This window comes from Haemaphysalis longicornis, unplaced genomic scaffold (assembly GCF_048455015.1).
Source record: "Haemaphysalis longicornis isolate Haplotype H1 unplaced genomic scaffold, Haemaphysalis longicornis Haplotype H1 scaffold_6, whole genome shotgun sequence".
NCBI lineage: Eukaryota > Metazoa > Arthropoda > Arachnida > Ixodida > Ixodidae > Haemaphysalis > Haemaphysalis longicornis.
In genome coordinates this window covers 45233749-45253993 of record NW_027526407.1, presented here as the reverse complement: position 1 = coordinate 45253993, position 20245 = coordinate 45233749, and the positions used below count along the sequence as shown (strand labels likewise).

The following is a 20245-nucleotide window of genomic DNA, read 5'->3' as shown; positions in this document are numbered from 1 at the left end:
GTATCACAGAAGTTGAAGAAATGGCCGAGCTTATTCCCAGTTGGTGATTTCGTAAATGTCTGTTCAACTGCTCAAAGCTGCAGCCAGAAGAGGAAAAAAGGTTTCTCTAAACTTGCGCTCCTGTTCATTTATATTCACCTTAACGCGTTTTGCTTGCCTTGTGCCATAAAAAACAGTGAAGGAAGGAATTTTTTATTAATGATACGACAGCACTGCAGTACTAGTTTAGTTTGAAGGTCCTGTTCGTAATGCTCCGTACGTTTTGAGTGCTGGGCTCAGTTGCAGCAGAGAGGCTTGACTTAAACTATCGCAATAAAAACAGCATAGAGAGGAATAAACCTTAATAAAATATAGAACTTGAGAGGATTGGTCCTTGCGTCAGCGTTGCAGACTTTGCTTCAGCGCTATCTAAACCGTGTAGTGTCCAGGTCAGCAAGCGCCCCAGAGCCAAGTAGCCAAGAAAAACAATCCGTGCAATACCAACACAAGTCAGCCTTGTTTCTTGCTTCCTTTAATTCTTTTGGAATCCAGAAACACCTCCCTCCTTGTTTGAAGAAAGGCCAAAGGAAAGCCACATACTGGGAATGAGCTTCGCTGATGCATGCGGTAAATTAATTCGGTAAAACTTATGGAACGAAATGTCAATATGCGAAGGTTCAGATATTCACCACGTTATAAACCTCTGAATCGGGTTCAAGAATGGGATGTAAGGGGCCAAGCCTTTACATTCAGGTGGTGTTCAGTCGACGCTGTACAGCTGGCGTTGCATCGTTTCGCGAAGCTTGCCAGAGGCTCACGTCGAGGGGAAATTATCCAGGGCCCTGCGGGAATCGGTCATGCAACAAACACGGCGGCCGGCGCGAGGGGCGTGCGCGGTGAAGAAAGATGTGCTTGAAACAAATGGGCTTTGGGCACAGGGCTCCTGCTGTGAGCCGACTTTGCTGTTGCCTTGTAGTAGAGGAGGAGGGGAGCAACCGACTTACTCACCGAAGGAAGCTGAGGGCGAGGGTGCACGCATATTTTCGTACCCGATTCAGGCAGCTGTGTTGCCATCGAAAAAAAAAAACGTGCTGAAGAAGAAAGCCTAGTCGGCCAAGAGCCACGTGTCCGCGTTTGTGTAGCATAGCTCAAGGGTATCTGTATTTGTGGACGATCCTTCGGCGGCGTCCGGTTTACTAGCTCTGGCTACTTAAATAGCACGGCGCAGCCGCCGCTGTTTGTCTGGACTAGTCCGTGGAGCGTCGAACAGGACAGTGCTTGCCAGTGGTCGCTATGAAGGACTTGAAGGGAAAGGTTGCTCTAGTCACGGGTGCAGCGGCTGGCTTCGGAAAAGCCATTGCCGCGGTTCTTCTCGGAAAAGGATGCAAGGTAAGGCAAGTTTGATTCTCATTTTTTGAATGCCTGACCAGCAGCAATATCGTTCCTTTTTGTGGTGAAGAAGCGGTGGTGTTCAAGAAAGGTTAGGTTAGGTTTGGGCAAACTGAAAATCTCTAGGGCACTGTGAAAAATTGGGATAATAAACTTCAAATGGGTTCGATTTATTGTGCTTACTGTGACTGCATGGGTTTACAAATATGGGATAAGAATTCGGAAGCGAGAAAGCGAACTAATATGGGCTACAAGGTAAAATAACTGAGACATAGTAAGACTTTATCCTTGCGGCGCAAGATAGCAATTGTAGTGCGAGGCGATGCTGTGTTAGGATGCGCTGATTCCCACGCTGTTAAGTAAAACGCGATGTTCTAGAACAAGTTTCGTCGGTCTGTTTGTCAGCAAAAATACTATTACGTATTTGGTTGTTCCGGCCCGCCAATTTTCATACAATCGGCGCATCTGGGCTCGGGCTGACGACGTTTCGGATTTTGTTTCTCTTGTGGGGCGTGTTGTTGCTGGCACTTAATGCGATAACAGCTGAGGGTGCGGTGAGCATATTAGGGTGGACTAAATGTTTGTCGACTGAACTCCGGCGTAACCAGTCAGCCAAGAATGTTTTAACAAATTGGAAGAGCATGAAGTTTCTTGCGAAAATAATTCGGGGAAGCGTTTGAGAAGACAAGTAAATCGAATCAGACGCAAGAAAACGCCTGCCCCAAGATTAGGTTGTATTCGCAGTGTACAAAAACAATAAAACAAAGATGCGAACTTGCCAGAGTACTCGCCGCATATGGAAATTAAACCTGGCTGATTTTAACTTGAGGCCGAGGATGGTTCAGGTGAAGTTTGACAAAGGCTCATCATTGAACGAGGTTACTACACTTGTTCAACCCTGGCGGTGCCGGGGGTGGACAGTATACTAGTGACAATAAGTGACAACAAATCATACAACTCATATTGGTTTCTTTTGGAGAGTGTAGTATTGGGCTAGTTGGTCATTCATCTTAACAATGCAGTGCAACAGAAACAAAGACTTAAGCTGAGGCACACAAGACGAGCGCTTTTGTAATTGTTTTGCAGTTTTTATAGCTGTTGGTCCACCTGAGAACCGTACCCAACTGGGAGTTCCCGACGGCTGTCAACACATGGGCAATTTGTTACTCGAATTGTCTGAAAGCTGTGTTTTCTTGATCCTGCCCAGGATACAATCCCCCAACAAAAATTTCAACATTTCGCGCGTGCAACTCATGGGTACTTCGTATGCAGTATGAGAGAGAACATTTGCCTCTGTGTACAGGTGGCTCTACTGGATATGGATGCAATTCAAGGCAAGCAGACAATTGCCGAGTTCCAGGCCAAGTACGGAAAGGATAATTGCATCTTCTTCCAGTGCGACGTGACTGATGATCAGGCGCTTGATGGTGAGTTGCACTTGTGAAGTCCTCAGTCATAAGTATTTTACAAGTGACTCAAAGTACACAGTGACATTTTGCTTTTTTGTACATTTACGTGAATGCCCTCGCATAACAATTCTTCGCTGTTTATCACCCAGGTCAAGGTAGAATGCGGTCGGAATTTTTTATTTCGACAGTTTTTAAAATGTCGAAAATTTAGCTAACTGTTGTTTATCACGTGTTTTTGAGCAGTGTGGCTACCGCACATCACGAAGAAACCAGTTCTAGTTGACAGACCCCCAACGCGTGAATGTTTTGTGCTATTGACATTTGATGTCGGAGAGTGAAACAAATTTTTTACATTTAATGAACGAAGAAAATAACTTGATGGCTCTTAAAAATAAACCAGTTAGTCCCATATTTGTCTAGCATGCAGAACCCAGCCAGCGAAAATATAAAAACTGCATTGTTTAGATAAAAATTTGCGCTGGAGTCAACCAAACCTTTCTTCACGTGTTCAGTGTGACAAGCCCGAACGTGCGCTGCGCATAACTCTAATGCTTCTTTTTTTCTAAGATTGCTTCAGCAGAACCGCAGCACACTTCGGTGGTCTCGACATCGTTGTCAACAACGCCGGTATAGAAGGAGAAGCCCGCTGGAAGAAGATCTTTGCGATTAATACGGTGGGTGGAGCCAAAGCCCACATATTTTTTTCACCCCTTACAATAGTAATAAGGAAGATCAAAATAAACGAAGAGCTGCAACTTCTATTGTGTTAAAAAGAAGCAAGTTGCGGCAGCAATGAATTCCTACCTAAGCAACAAGGCTCTGGTTTAAAGTGAAAGATCCATCAAAACGGAGTACGTGTAGTTTAAGGGAGGTGTAGAGTAGATAGTTAGTCTTAGCTCTAGATGCCTACTGAGCGATGGTAGTGGTGCTTAAGACGTCTGCTTTTAAAGCAAACGCTTTCGTAACGGGATCGATTGTTTAGTGTAAGAAAACGAATGTCTTTTCCAATAGACCGGTTGGTCGACCGAAACGCTCTGATAAGATCCCTATGCACACGGCGAGTGCGTAAAAGCGGGCTTCCATTGGGTCAAAATGGTTACCTGAAATTGGCGAAGAAGGAACGGTTTTAGATAAAACAATACAGCGATGGATCATGAAGGAGTACAATAACATAGATTTTTAATAAGGCTGTGGCTAGCGTTCCGTCCAGACGGAACGATATACAAGTTCTAAATTTCTGTCCAGGCGGAACGGAACGCAACGGGTTATCTTTACGTCCAGACGGAATACAAATGAGAGCTTAGCGTTCCGTACAGACTGACCCGGCGTGAAATTTCTACAGTACGAAAGTAAAACCGGCTGATCACGTGCCATGGTGAGTTTTAATTTGCTTTCCTGAGTTTTGAAATGGTGCCGACCTTTGTTAGACTGACGTGCATACCCATTGCTGTCTGTTAGTGTTTATATTGTGCGTTAGTTGTCTTGTCTGAGTTTTTTCTCAAATTTTCATGCATTAAAGGCAAGAAATATTTGGTGTAGGGGTTTCTTCTCGGATAATGGCACCATCGTACCAGGTTCAATTCCCCCCCCTCCCCCCGGGACTTGCTTTAATTTATTTATTTTTTGTGTGGTTGTGCAAACGTTTCGTAACAGCTAACTTCGCGCCCACTTTACAATTGACGCGATGAGAGTGGTCGATCTAAATTTTGTACTCAACAGAGCCAAGGCCGACGCAGCCATCGCTAGTTACGCCCGATCTCCTGTAATTATTACGGGTGATTCATTAGCAGTGACTCTGGCTAGTCAGTGAGCGGTAGTGGCTTGGCCGGTTGGGTAACAATCAAAAGAGTGCTCTCAACGCGAGTTGTGTTTCCTCTGGACGGAACTTTAGTGAGAGTTCCCATTCCATCTGGATGGAACTCAATGCTTTTAAGTGCGAATGCACTTCTTAAGCGACCCTGAACCTGCGTCCACCGGCGATGTCCGCATAACATACCCACGTGGGGGATTGGCCAGGAATCTCCTCGTCTTCCTTGGCAACGGGGGGAGATGGGCGCGCGCTGCCTGGCCGCTGACATGGCACATACCCACGTGGGGGATTGGCCAGGAATCGGGCGTGAGAAGGGCTAATGCACCCGCTTAAAGGAGTACTGACACGAAATTTCAAAGCTGAGATCCGCTCTAGCAATCAAGTACAACGACAACACAAATAGGTGTCTGTGAATAAATGCATCTTTCTTTCTTTGCAGTTGTGTGTGTGTGTGTGTGTGTGCGATCTCTCTTTCGCGAACATTACCGAACCGCGCAAATTCAACTCGTGCATTCGCACTTTCACATTCTTCCCCTCGGGGAAATGCGGGGAATTTTTTTCATCGGTGTTCCGTCAGGACGGAACTTTATTACTTGATATCGTTCCGTCTGGACTGGACGCTAGACACGGTCTTATAATAAATTACGTATTCGTATATCTTTAAACGGTTTGTAGATGCGTTTAGCTAGTGAACAAAAAATCATCGCATAGGAACGCTCTTCGCTTGCGATTTGGGTCTTCGAATTTTTCACGATCACCCGCCACGGTGGCTCAGTTGCAAGGCGTTGCGCTGCTGAGCACGAGGTCGCGAGTTCGATTCCCGGCCACGGTGGTTGCTTTTCCGATGGAGGCGAAAAGCAAAAGCGCCCGTGTGCACGAGACTTCGGCACCAGTTAAAGACGCCCTGGGGGTCAAAATTAATCCGGAGCCCTCCACTACGGCGCGCCTTATCGCCGGCGCTGCGTCGGCACGTTAAACCCAGCAATCAATCAATGAATCAATCGAATTTTTCATGATCGTTTGGACGAATTTTCAGTAAATTGCGAAAACCATTTAGCGAAAGTTTTCAGACATTTTTGACGGACTCTTCATATGCGCTATCTTCCGCGGTTTTCTCATCTTTCTTTCAGAAGCGATGGTAAAGTTGTTTTTTCTATAGCTCGTCATAGAGCCAAGGCGGCTTGTGCCTGGGTTGTCTGGCAGTCGTAGTGAATGAAAGAATGCCATATACTCAGCAGTTGGATGCTAGTCTCGCTTTAGAACGGTGTTGTGTAATCCTGATGGCGTTAAGGGAACAGGACGGCTGCGCTCAATGACGAGAAATCAAAATTGAAGTCATTCTAATGCACAATGGTCCACCTTTACCTGTATCTTCTTCTCAGTAAGAGATAAAAGGTACCCAGAACGTAAGTATTCAATTCTTTGGTCAATTATCTGGGAGTCATTAAAAGATAATGTGTGGGTTTCTATTGTTTTTGGTCTAAGCTTAACAGGGCGCTTTGTTCTTGCGAGTTCTAGCATGAGAAATTAGGCGATTGTTTTTTTCTGCGCACCCCTGGGCGGACATAAAGGGAGTTTGGAGGACTATTTTGCGTTGTGTGCGGAGAGTTGTTGCGATGAGCTGGTGAGCCTACTTTCGCGGCCACTCGGTACTTTAGTGCACGTTTTTTGTTTCCGGTACGTGCGTCCGATTTCTGGCTCAAAATAAATGAACTTAAAGAAAAAAATCAGCGCTATTAAGCACTGTGAAATTGGATAACTAGCGCAGCTGTATAACGAAGCCACTGAGATTGCGTGCGCTATGCAGTGCGTGACGTCACCGCCCAATAAGACGCACATTGGCTAATTCCAGTTTCGAATGCAGCGTGCTATTTGTTTGTACGTAGACTTCGCTACAGCGCCATCTTCGGGTGAAAAATCGGCGGTAAGCGAAAAGAGTGCGCCGCAATTGTGAAGCGCGCACGGGTGACGCACAGGTGGTGAATGAATAAGGTGCGGTGTAGCTACGTCTAGCTGTATCGACGAGACGAGGTTTTCTGATCTACGAGGTTGGTCTATACACGCGTCGATCTTCTAGAAACAAGCGCGTAACAGCTCTGCTCTAAATGTGTGTACGTTGTCACATAGTACGTTGTCTAGCATGTTCCTATATCTAGTGAAACCAGGATACGAGATGAACAGGGCTAGTACTCGCCACTACCATGCACTATAAACATAACGGTGCGAATTCTTTATTTAGGGATTTCGAAACAGTCGATGTTTGGCTAGGGTATAATTGTATGCAAAATTAATGGAAACCGCTCTAGTGATGATGTAACGGTGACGTGACCTTCAGAAACTCAATTCAGGTTAAGGTCGAGCCGTGTACGATGCCTTCTTATTGCTATCACCTGAAAAAAAATTACGGTTGCAATAAATATCTGTCTGTTCTGGTTGAATACGTTGCCTCTTCCCCGTTGGACTAACATATGCAGGAAGCGGTCTTCAGCGGAATCCTTCTCGGCCTTAAATACATGGGCAAAGATACGGGACACAATGGCGGACACATCATCAACGTTGCCTCGATCACAGGTGAAGTGATTCAATATTGATAGTCGGCATATATTTTCACGCGAGATTTGGACAGTGTCTTTTGGGCTCCCGACACTGCGGAATTGTGCCTTTTTCTCGACTATCCGAAGAAAACTTGCAGACATTTTTTATCTTCAGTGTCATGTACGGCACAGGTTTTTATAGTCGTGCACTGGCGGACTGTACAACTTGTAGAACTGGTAGCGGATTGGTTAGGACAGAGCAGGACATAAACGGAAAATGGGTGGTCATTTCATAAATTATTAAATCTGCATCGTAAGTTTTAATAACAAGTAAATATAAGTGTTCATAGACCGCAATGTGACAAAACGCTGCACATGCGCACATACCCAACGAATCTGTTGCCTGTGTGGTCGACCATTGTAACTTCTTGCTCTGTAAAAAAATGCTTAACATATATAGAACCACGCAGGCTGGGTACGCTACAAACTCCTAATTTAAACCGTGGGGTCACAAGTGTAGTACACGTGGTGAACAACGGCAAGCAATAACTCCAATGTGGACTAAGAAATATGCTTAGGATTTTCGTAGTCATATTATTAATTGAACTCCATTATCTCGCTCACCTCTTAGTGGCCGTGATCAACAATTGGTATCCGTATTTTGTGTAATATTGCAAATGTGTTGAGATGCTTCACCCGTTCACTTTCCGTACAATCGACTTCAACTGTAGGTTAAGGACGAAGGACAGTCCAGTTGGGATACATTTTTTCATCTTGTTGTATATGCAAAAAGGCACGCACTTTTACCATCCTTCGTGTCTGCAGCGTTTAAGACAACCTTATGTTTCTTGTTGGTTGCATTTCTTAGGCTTGATAGTTTTTCCGATGGTACCTGCTTACAACGCCTCCAAGACTGCCGTGGTCACCATGACGAGGGCGTTTGGAGTGAGTATCACACGAAGAAAACTTGCACCTTTCTGGCGTTATTACCTTAATTGTAATAAACAAAATATGGGGTTTAAAATATTTAAAAATGCCACTGGCATGCACTTCACCAGCGCTCACATTCCCTCAAGCACACCAAACCTTCATGTGTAACGTTGCCTCTCCTGTCCGCTGAAAACGGCCAAACAGCTGCTTCCCTGCTTCGGGTGTGCCCATGTCTCGGGCGATCATCCGCTTTGCAGCGCAACATTGTGCAACTTATGCGAAACAATTACCACAATTTGTTCTGCCTTTGCGGGGTGGCTTTCCTACGCGTTCACTTCATTTTGGTGTCGGCAAGTCAGGTTGCGTGATAGCTCCGAGCGGTGACGTAAGGCTGCACGCTCGCTTCCGGCCCGTTTCCATGGATGAGCGGTCAAAATAGGCATCCGACGGTTCCCATTGTAAAGCGGGTGACGCGACAGCCAATCATACAGGCGCGGCGTTGGGCAAACACTTCTACTAAGTAGATTGTTTGTTTTATTGATTCTGGGCCTCCTTTCTTTGTTTATCTGTCAACGGAGCTGGCCACAGATTTCTCTTCTGAACCTTGCAGAAAACGTTTCCATAGCACGAACGATCTGTTAATGATATGCGTGTCTTGCTATCTGAAAGCCCGCTTTCATTACTGTCCATGGCGTTGGGGGAAGAGGGGAATGATTCCAAGCGATGAATGAACGATTTTAAGCCGCATAAAGAATATTCTCTGACCTAACAGTGGCTATTCTAATCAAACAATTTGCCGCCGCACAATGCCATTATTGCCACCAAGTACAATCTTCAAATCATGCTCTCCAACACGGCCGTATGAGTTCTTTAAGGCAGCAATGCTGGGACAAGTGGGGTCCAATGAGGACAATTGCAATGTATAGTAATATTGTATAGCGCAAGGTCGTATTCAAATAAGTAATGGGCGTATTGCAAATAAGGAAATTCCGGGGCTGTTTTGTATCTTGGCTGACCGAAGGCCAAACGTTCTGCCAACCCTCACGTTAAGTTGTGTTAACGGGAAATCCCTCCATTTCTTCTTATGAGCTTTGGGTAAGAGCTCTGACCGGCTCTGACTTCAATGATCAGTGCATGCTGGTGTTGAGGGCTGTTGATGCTGGGAAAGCTCAAGGGGTCTTGGATTGAGGACCCCTCCACATTGCTTTTCGCAATAAACACGTTTACTCTCTCTCAATCTCTCTCTCAATCTCTCTCTCTCTGCCGCGATCACTATTGATGTGAAAGCGGACGCTTCAAATACTAGATCAATATTTTCAAAACAAGGTAGACATATCACAAAATTTCACCACAGGTGAGGGCTTTCCGTTTTTCCTAAAAGAATTGCCTAAGAACCTGGTGAATACAGGCACCAGCGCGCGGCAATTAGAACTGATAAACAGGCATCTCGTTTGGTATAAGGGGGGATCTCCACCGTGAGTCGGCAAAGGTGTGTGTTGTGCTGTCGTATGGAGTGCCAAGCTGCACTGAGGCATAGCAATTTTTTATCTTTGACAAATTGAAACTCTCGTTTTTCGTCTCTTGGTCTACGAAGTTACAGGTCCCAACAGGAACCCCCGCTAGCGAACCAGAGGGTCCAGTTAAATTCTAAGCAGAACTTCGTCTGGGTGAGGCCATTTTTAGAGTGGCGGCCACGGACGTCCTAAATTTAAAACCTGCACTGAGTCGGCATGTTCCACAGCTTCTCCTTTCATTAACCTGCTTCAACCCCCCCCCCCCTTTCCATGTTGTATTTCCACGAAGCCTTTCATATTTTTTTTTTCCCGTCATCCTCTTGGCGGTGCCTCACAGACGGGTGACTGCGCCCGATTAAGATCTGAGGCCTCGCTTGTGGCTGCGTCGGCAACAGGAATACATTGAGGGCCTGCGAGCAAACGAGCCTGTGGACGAGGGTGCCTGAAAGCAAGAAGGGCGAGCACGTGCATACTGGCCTCGCCAAAATCTGGCTGATAGAGCTCGCCTGTGTCAATTTGTGTTTCATTCGATTCCGTTGTTTCCTCCCGTTTGGTACAGTGTCGTCCCATTGAATTGGTTCAGCTCGTCCCGTTCAGTTCCGTTTTGTTCGACTGTGCGGCTTGGTTCAGTTTTTGTGCGGCTCGGTTCAGTTTTTGTCCGGCTAGGTTCAGTGTTCGTCCAGCTCGGTTGAGGTTTTGGCCGGCTCGGTTCAGTTTCTTTCGGTCCGCTTTCACTCAGGCCACTTTCCCGAGTGCTTGAGGTAGGGGCTGAATAAGAACATTTTTCAAAATCAGTCAATGGAGATTTCGAAAGATGTACGCAAACTAATATCGAGATCGGCTTAAACTTAGCTCCAGTAATACGGAGGGCAACTAGAGAATGTTCCGAGAATGCAGGGCAGTGTACTACACAAATTCGATTGAATTTGTAGCAATGTTTAGAGGACAAGAACAAAGTGTTTGCTTAAGCACAGCCAAATTCTTTTTCAAACCTAAAGCCACCCAGCGACCCGCACCGTTGCTTTGAGTTCCCACGGTTACGTCTCTGGTGTGGTATAGTTTAGATTTATGTCGTACAAAATGGAAGCGCAGCAGTGCCACGACAGATTTTGCTCTACTTGTTTATATCTCGGCAATCTGTAAACTAGTTCTATACAGATGTGTGATTCTTTCTAACACGCTGCTATGTCGTTTCACGCTGCTCAGTCGCTGCTAAAAAGTTTCAAACACTCAGAGAAAAAGGGGAGAAATGTTTGTTCGTCGGTAGGGTTTCTTGTTTTTTAAGGTTTATTTTGTTATCCAGGAAATAACAGCGCAAAAATAGAGCACCTTAAGCAATTGCGCGTTCATTTTCATAAAACGGGCGGCTGCTTACAGCTTTATAAAAAGCCATGACACCGTAACTATCTCAGATGCAAATAAGAACCACGTAAAAAGTATTGCTATGATTGTTGCACATATAAATTATCCCGGCATGATAGAGATGTGCTTGCACCAAATGGTAATGAATAAACGTAGAAAATAAGTTGTACCCCCCCCCCCCCCCCAGGTCCAACCGCTTATGATAAAGGTTTCATGCTGAACTCGTGTCTAAAGCTATATTTTACGTGTATTTTACAGTCCGAGCTCTACTTTAACCGTCATGGCGTCAAGGTGAACTGCATATGTCCAGAACCGATGAATACCCCACTCTGGTGGGGCATATCGTCCGCAGGCAAGCTAAACGAAGACTGCAGGTCGCTTGCTCACGAATACGACAAGCTTGTAATGCCGTAAGTATGACGTAACAAAATGTCTATGCGTGGGTGGACTCAAGGGGCACAAAATTACACGCAGAATTAGCCTGCACTGAGTGTGCTAAAATGAGCATTGTTTTGCTAAGGACAATTTGTTGTAAAATTACGCCACATTACTGGACATTACTCGTCCACAACGGTTTGTAAGCAGAGGGTCGTGGCCAACGGCGGGTGATGGTTGTGTGAGTGTGTCTGGCATTCCTCACACAAATGCAGCTGCTATGACCTGTTCCTATACAAGTGTTTTAGAAAACTAGGAAACCTATCAGGGTTTTGAGAGAGTATAATAGGCAGACTGCTTGAAATGAAACAAAATTTGTATGAACAACTTAGGTCTGATTAAGCACCCGGACATTACAAAGATGGTCAGTTTAGAAATAGTCTTTTAGCGCGGTAAAACCTACTGTGGACAAAATCAAGGCCGATTTTTTTTGTGCACGGCTACTGTGCACGGCTACTGTTTTTTTTGTGCATGGCCGTGGAGACATAGCTGCGTATATACGCGACACTAGTCCGCCCTCAGTACACTTCAGGGAGGAAAGAGGTCACATATATGTAGTCTTTGTCTTAAATTTTCTAGGTCATACCTAAGCCTTTCGGACTAAAAAGAATTCAATGAATAAGCTTAACCTTTAACTTCGACCAAATGACTTGATGACCGCAAGAAAGAACGGTATCTTCTCTAGCTTTCCGGAATAAAACGTACCAGCCTCGCTCGAGGCGTAAGTGTGTAGATTGAATTTTCTGTGGCCTGTGCACTTATTCTTGGCTTAGCAAAATTTTGACGACTGTACATATACCGAAAGAAAGAAGAGTCGACAGTCGAGAATGCTATAGAGGGCATAGGAGAGGTCGTTGGAACATTTAGCATATGAAAATATTGCCGAATAAACAAGGAGAACTGGAGAACAAGTAAGAGTGGTTCATTTCAGCACACTTTCGCCCCTGAGTTGAAAAACAATGTTGGACGCCACTTCGCCTCTAACAAAAAACCCCCGCCAAACCCCCGCCACATGCCCGTTCTTCGCCAACCTCTGTAGCACACCTGGCGGCGCTTGATGGTCATCGGAGGTGGGGCCGGGTGGCGACTTTCCCTTTAGTCTATCGTACAGGAGCTGACATTTCTTGCGCTCGCAAATCATGAATAAAAGACGCTGGTGAGCTGCACTCTGCGTAAGGCAACCTAAAGCATGCTGAACTACTGTAATTAAGAAAAGAATGGCCACAGATGTCAATTCAAATTATCTTTTATGCAAAAATGTATCCCGTTTAGAAACAAACCCCGCAGGATTGCGGAGACTTCAACGCATGGCAGTCACAGTAGAAACCAAGGACTCTACCTCTAAGACACAAACATGAAAATACGCTTACTTTTTTTGCAGATGGTCATGCGAATTTCGCTAGTTTTGAAAGCGAACCACTAGATGATGTTACATGCATTCACTGCTGTATCGTATACGAGAGAGAATAACGCGGCCGGGTGTGGAACCGGTGGCTTGTGTGCGGCGGCATCTGTGCCTTGCAATTTGTGAACCAGCGCCGCTAGAATGATAATGTTAGCCGAACGAGATTTGCAGGCATGTGAAAATGTGAATTTATTAACGGATAGGTGAGGCAGTGCAACGAGTTTGTCAAACTAACTCCTTTCAAACATTTCAAATTGCCTATTTCTACACGAAATGGATGTCAGGTGTCGCTGGAGCCCTTCCCGCTGGTTTTGTTCACTGGCGTCATTGCTTCAACGAGACCCTCATTAACAATATAGCGCGCACGTACGCACACGTGTGCGTTTCCACCCGTGATCGATGCTTTATATTGCCGGTTTCAACATGTTGTAGTCGTTTCTTGCGTACCTTACGCGCCTGAGTGGTTACTCTGGGCACTGCATTTTTAGAATGAGTTTAAATTTTCCCGCTCCAGGCAATCGAGATTTTTGGCTTCGTTTTTTGCAAGCGGAGGTGCGTGCGTTTTTGCAAAGGGGAGCCTGCGGGCGACGCTTGATAAAAAGCATGCCGCTTGTGGTTGTGCTGCTCTACCATCACATTTTCTTAATCAGAAGACTCCCAGCAAATCATATACCAAACTGTGATGTGAGCTTTGTAATCCGTCAGGCTTGACAGGGGACAGTTCCTTGAAATAGCACTGGCTATTCACTAATCGGGCTTTGTTCAGAGAAAGGCTAGGTGTATTCTGCCAAAGCTTATTTCTGAAAGTTCCACGCATGTTTAACAAGGGAACGTGGCATTTTTTTGTCAGTTTCAAGAAGTGTCCGGTTTGATTTTGCTCCGCAAAATCCCTATTTGGCCCTACTACGCAGTTGCCCAACGTCAAGACGATTTGCCATGGAACCACCGTCTCCCGCTACAGTTCCTAAAAAAAGGATGGCGGTCGTGATTTAACCCCACCCACGTCTTACTTCTGCAATAAGAGCTACAGCTGAAAGTTTGAATATAACACCAATTCGTCAGATGTCACTTCAGACAAGGAGAGCGCTTCCAATCAGCCTTGAACACCGCCTGCTTATCACCGGCCAGTTTCGTTTCCGTAAAAGGGTATTTCCGCAGGTTTAGTACCACTTCTTAGTAGAACTGTGTATTCTGACAAGGTCTCCAAGGGGCATGATATTGTTATTTTTTCAGAAATGTTATGTGGCACTGCAATGTAGGAGGCTGGCAGTGCTGAAGTCTTTTTGTTGCGTGACAGCTGCACGGTGAAAGCTTGCTGAGCCCGATTCTACCGCATGGCCCTGTATTGCTACAAGTAGGGCTACCATAGCGAGTCAGAAGAAAATAAATTGCAAGTGAAAGTTCTGAGAGATAAGTGATGATCAGATCGTCAACAACCATCCACCACCGAGTTTGGTTTTCAAATCCAAGCTGATTTCTTCGCACCGCTTGCTGCTCCTGGACTTCGTGCTGCCCTTAGTCATTGACAAGGTGTTGTTACATGACACGGGTACTAAGTGGTGCACCAAATAATGTCAAATCCTGAGATTTCCCCATTGCGTATATTGAAATAGGGGTTCGGCTTCACCACAGCCTTCGGGCCCCGGGCACCCCGAGTTCTCACACTTTTTTATCTTAGAAATTATTCCACGCCAGTCAATTTTTTTCTAGGACGGGTGTTTGAAACGTTTACCTACAAAGCGTATATTCTGAAGTTTTCCTACAACTGGTGATTTGATATTTACACCTTTTTCCTCTTTCTTCGACGTCTGGACAAAACATTGAGTTTAATGATCTTTTCTGAAGCATTATTTATGAAAAAATTGTTAAAACTAATGTTGTTGGAAAGGTGGTTGAATCATCTGCTTTTTGTATTACTGGGATATGCAGCTCACCAATATGTCTAGCGCAAAAAAAAGTCTTTTAGCGCTCTAAAATTGGTCAGTTTCCCATGGTAAAGAAATGTGAGCGTATGTTAACCCACAAGAAGCGGACTACGTGCCCTAACTGTAAACGTTTTGAGGGAGCTGCACGCCTACAGCAGTTGTACGTTTCATTCATATAGCCAAACGTGTGCCCGTATATTGTCAAAACGTCGTGCTTACAGCACTAACCCTTTTTTACGGTCTTCCTTCCAGCGTGGAGCACGTCGCCAATGGCATCGTAAAGATTCTAGAGGACGACAAGAACGGAAGCGCCCTTAAAGTTCAGCATGGCCAAGAGCTCCAGTACCATGAATTCAAGGAATAATTTTTGCATGCCACAAGAAAGCGCACTTGTTCAAATGCACATTGTGCGAAGCGAATTCTTTTTGCCTGAGATTGATTAAAATTTCGGATCGCACAAGAGCGCCACATTAGGTGAACGCGGTTACCCAAGCCGTCATTTCGCGCGGATAAGAACAGGTGGGCAGTGAGGCGCTACAAGGATGCTTAACATGGGCACTTAAGTTTTGTTTAATTGTTGGATCCTTGCTCACGGTGTTTGTAGCAACTTGCACATGTATGAATATATACTGTAGCTCCATTATTGGAACTTGCACCTTTCTGCGTATTCAATTATAAGTGGGCGATTTTTTACTGGCTGCGACTACAAAACTATAGCTCCATGATGAACAACACTCATGCTCGATGTTTAACGCTGACTCCGATGTGTTTTGTGCTGCATTTGTGGATTTGGAAATAAATCTGAGGACACCGAGTACAGTCGCCTCCGAACTTAACATGTTTGGCGTTCTGTGCTTCCTCGACACGGTTTGCTCAAATTTCTTGCTTAACTTTATGTAGAGTTTTTTTCCTTGCATTGCATTGCTCGTCCTTTTTTATTTGATTTCTGTTTTCCCTCCAATTGTTGCCTTCCCAGTCTCTCACATCCAGCTCACTGCATTGTAATCATCCTTATCTGGCGTAGCAAGCACTGCCGCTAGCACAGCTAATCTCTCTAGTCAAATTAAAATGTTCTCTCCCGCTATCTCTTGGGTGCTCCTGGACACCCCGGTTTTGTCGTCATAGTTCATCCTAGCGTCACTTGGCAGTCTCTCACTGATGCAAAATGATGCTGCGTGGGCACATATCTGGGCAGCAGTTTTCTGACTAAGAGACAACTCACTGGCCTTCATCGAATGCCTTGACACTCGTTGCTCGAGTCAGAAAAAATTACTCCCACCCCCCCTCGCGGGAACCCCTGTGTAGATGCGACGCATAGGGGGTGCCGTTGTTGTTTCCGTTAGGTTGATTCTCCCATCGCGTGGAACGTGTCGTGAACCCCCTGCCGCGGCTATGACGCAACGTGGCGCGGCTATGACGCAACAATCCAACACAATCCACTTTAATCCAATCCAATCCAATCCAAGCCAAGCCAAGCCAAGCCAAGCCAATCAAATCGAATCCAATCCAATGCTTTTCGCAAGAGAGTGTTCGCTATCGGAGAGGAGAGGGGGTGAGCGGCGGAGAGCGAAGCTCGCGCGGCGAGGAGAATGGGGGAGGGGTGTGGACGGACAACAACGCAGTATGGAGGGACAAGGCGAGTGAATGAGATGCAGTCGCATCTAAAAAAAGGGCATGCGGTCTCGATTTTGTTATTCCCGTAAAATAATGTATCCCGGCCGTTCGCATCTAACATAAGATCTGCCTCTTTATCTATTGATTTATTGCTTCTAAAAATCGGTGGCAATCAGCCGTAGCGAATTTGCAGATCCAGTACCGCTCCATGGTAACTTAATGCCCGGGAAAAAAGTTTTAAGTGCAGTTTGTGATAAGTGTCACACTAGGTTAATCGTCCGCATGCGTCCGCCGTGACCACTGTGCCGACGCGGGAGGCAGGCTTGACAAGGCAACCGAAGTCTTCCGGGGACGCACGCCGCGTGACCACCTGGCCGGGTACCCCGGTGGTGTCGTGGCTCCAGACCCCGGTGCGAGCTCCAGGCGAAGATTCAGCCGGATCTGTAGCTGGGCCTGCCAAGGGGTCGAGCTACAGTAGCCACGTGGGGGCTATTTCCTTCCTGGGCCACCAACGTGGTCGCTCTGCCCTTTCCACGAGTTCAAAACCACTTTTTGCAAATAATTTCTACGAGAAATAAGACATTCGTAGTTGCAGAAGTGCATTCTAGCTTTCCATTCAACTATCGTGACAATATTCTCACACAAATAATAACTGTTTGTTCGAAATATTGCAACTTCGCGTATTATACGCGGGGCACTATAAACTCTAAAATCGTCAAAAAGTTTCGGTTGCCATGGGGGCTCTGAGAATGAACGCATGTTTTCGAGTGGGAGCAATAATTTTGCATGCAGCAGCACATGGCGGCTCATTAAAAAAAGGGCTACCGAAGTGCAAAGGCTGAAGACACTTTCTGCAAGCCAGTTATGACATCAAAAAAGCCAGCTATGGATACGAAAATATCAGTGGGGAAGATGTTGTAACTTCACGTATGTATTTAGCGACGTTCTTTTATAAAATTTGGACTCTGAAAGCAACAGAAATAAAGTGGCAAAGGATTTTGCAAATCCCGCTTATTGATAAATATCTTGTTGGCCCTAGCATTTTTAGTAGTGACTGTGGGTTGGGAAAAATCTAGGTTCTGAACTCAGTCTCTGCTCTGTGACCAACTCGCACTCATTTAAAGCATTCAGTTTTTTGCGACAAGACAAAGAATAAAACTGTGTAAAAGAAAATAACCAGCTACAGATGCACCTCGAAGCCTTCAAACAAAAGAAAAAAGATTCATTTGTATGGCATATTGCCTTTTTATGGCTCCTTGTATCTGCTTTATCATTTTTTATACCTGAACAATTAATCGAAAAATTGATTTTAGACAATGTTTGGGGATTTCCGGTTTATTTGTAAGGAGTATTTTTAGAATGCTTTTATACCACCCCAGGCAACATTATCTCAGCGGCCTAGGGGGAATTACTAAAATACAAGTCCACTGGGCACCGACTGCCTCTTGAAGTGTATTTAGCTAACACATTTTGTTCCCATTTGACAATCTTTGGGAAAATTCTCACATTTTATTACGCGATTAGTCACGTTCTGTAAAAGCCTGTTATTTAGAATATAGCAATTTACTTTTCCTCAAACAATGTTCCTCAGAAATATTCCGCACATGCACGTAAAATTGGCTGAAAATTGCAAGTGTCATTAAAATCTGTGGGTTGGCAAAAACTTGAAATAATCAACCAGAACGTCGCTGGATTTGATTCTAAAACAACCATTGTTTTATAAATTGCGTTTATTCACCGGTTTCAATAATGAACACTACATAAGCTTCAGTCATTGGATTACAGGTAGTCATTGAGAAAATCGCCGATGTAATAAAAATATATCGGGGTTCATCTACTGATCCTGGAGAAATTCGCCGGAGATAGGTTGCATGCATCCCTAGTAGCCTCAATTTTGAAGAGCTAAAATATATGAGAAAATATAATACGTACATACTAGAAAGGGAACATTGAACTTTTTAATATTTATATGTAATTTGGTCACCAACTTTGCCACCTGCCGGCCAGGCCCCTAAGCCTCTACGTGCATATAAACCTAACCTTTTATTATAAGCTAACCATCACGTCAGTGTTCTATTAGAGAACCCCGGTGATGTTTGAAGTTGCGCAAATAAAGTGATGCTTCTCAGGGCCGTGTCTGAACAGAAAAAACCTCAAGATATTTGATTCATGCTGAGAAAAGGCATGCACCTGCGCAACTGTGTGATGGGCGTCTGTGCATTTGTTATCTGATTTTGTTGCTCAGTTTTTAGGCTTTGTTCGACCCATAAAGCAGAATACATTTTTAAGTTTTTACAATTGCTTTGGGCAAGCAAGCAACCATTGAGGTCAAAATCCACTCGAAGGCTTTGTGGATACAAAGCCCAAATGCCACCTGTTATAGTAGCACTGACTAGCGCATCTCGATTTGAACAATTTTAGATCTACAGCACTATACATGTAATTGCAAACGCTATATTGTAAAGTCACATCCTGGGCACCATTTGCTTAACTCAGTGCTAAGCGTGTACTTGTTTACGTCAGGTGTTTTATGCATAATGTTTACTTTCAACTTAGTAGAAGTCTTCAAGTTCATATCTACCAGTGAGAACTTGACAGCACCACACACAGACCAGATAGTCGTGAAATATCGTCGTTTACGTGGCTCCCTCTTCACTACGTTGAAAAAGTGTAGGAGTGTATTTTAAACAAAATAAATGCACAAGCCGTCGCGTGAGACCACCAGTGTAACCGTCTGTGGCTGCAAAGCGGCCCCTTGGGAAGCCTTATATAGCACGAGGCGTTCCACAGCTCTCGCCGTTCCCTTGCGCATAATTAAAGTCGGCAGAAGCGAGATTTGGTGGTCTCAACCTGTACACAACCGGTAAAGAGAGCGAAAGAGTACGGCCAAATGAGCAAGCAGACAAGTAGCTAAATTCACCGTCGTGACCAATTCTCCAACTTCCCGGAGGCGGGAATGAGCAGAGGGCAAAGAGCACAGGAGACAGATCGCAGCACTAAGGAAACATTTAGGTGAATTGCAGAACAAGGTACCTCAAGCAGCAAGATTATAAAGACCTTCGTCATCGCGAGGTGGAAGGAGGGCACCTGAAGATTGCAATTAGATATTCGTTGTTCTGGTTCACAACCCGTGCGTTCATAAGTGTTCTCAGACTTTTCAGAAAACGACGAGCCCCTGTATGACTCTGCTCATACAGTGCCAAGTGAATAACCGTTTACCTCGGGGTTCTACAGAATACGTACAGCTACCAAACGTTAAAAAAATGCTCAGCCACATTTTCTGCGTAGGTGGCTGTCTGGTGTAGGAAATTTAGTCTGAAAATGTCTGAACCCTTCGTTCTGCGGGCACACAATAACAATTCCGTCGAAACGCTCTTTCAACAAACCTCAAAACATCTGTGGTTTAGCGGTTCGCCAACCTGATGGAGAACATATATGATGCAGCTCTGTTGTTCCCTGTAGTTAGGCGGTAGTGTTCTGTTTCTATTTGGTTCACAGCTGGTATGTCAATGCCAATCAGAAAAGGGGCGACAACCACGATGTGCAGACCACATCAGAAAATGAAGTAGCAACTTTTGCACAAGAAGCAATATTTGAGTGCTTCCACCCAAAAAAGAAGAAGATTCTTAGGACCCCTTTATTGCCTAGCACTAGGCATTCTAATAATCTTTTTATCGTCACAGACAGGCTCATTAAATTCATCCCATGAAGAACTGTTTAACGCGAATTAAGCAAATATTCCCAAAACGGGAGGCTCACCGAACATACCTCACAATGACTTCGAAATACCGCAGCTTAAGACGTACCAAAGAGAAAAATCACTACTGCAAAAAACCGATTTAGGTCCAGAAAGGTTGCTCGTATCCAATGCGTATCCAAGCAAGGCTTTGCATCTCAACGTCGACCATGGCACGGAACACACTAATACATCGTTGAAGT

The 20245-nt window shown here is 45.0% G+C and overlaps 1 protein-coding gene across 1 annotated transcript; it reads left to right on the top strand.

Moving 5' to 3' along the window:
- Positions 1-1057: 1057 nt before the first annotated feature.
- LOC144142552 (15-hydroxyprostaglandin dehydrogenase [NAD(+)]-like) lies at positions 1058-15526 on the top strand. The gene is made up of 7 exons (XM_077674137.1): positions 1058-1368; positions 2672-2795; positions 3345-3451; positions 7062-7158; positions 7990-8066; positions 11186-11337; positions 14945-15526. Exons 1-7 carry the CDS (start codon positions 1273-1275, stop codon positions 15054-15056), a joined length of 765 nt encoding a protein of 254 aa, XP_077530263.1. The 5' UTR covers positions 1058-1272; the 3' UTR covers positions 15057-15526.
- Positions 15527-20245: the final 4719 nt, after the last annotated feature.

Coding starts and splice junctions, on each gene's coding strand:
- LOC144142552 (XM_077674137.1), top strand. CDS start 1,273: ATGAAGGACTTGAAGGGAAAGGTTGCTCTAGTCACGGGTGCAGCGGCT. Junction 2,796..3,344: donor TGATGATCAGGCGCTTGATG/GTGAGTTGCACT, acceptor TTTTTTTCTAAG/ATTGCTTCAGCAGAACCGCA. Junction 3,452..7,061: donor AGATCTTTGCGATTAATACG/GTGGGTGGAGCC, acceptor TAACATATGCAG/GAAGCGGTCTTCAGCGGAAT.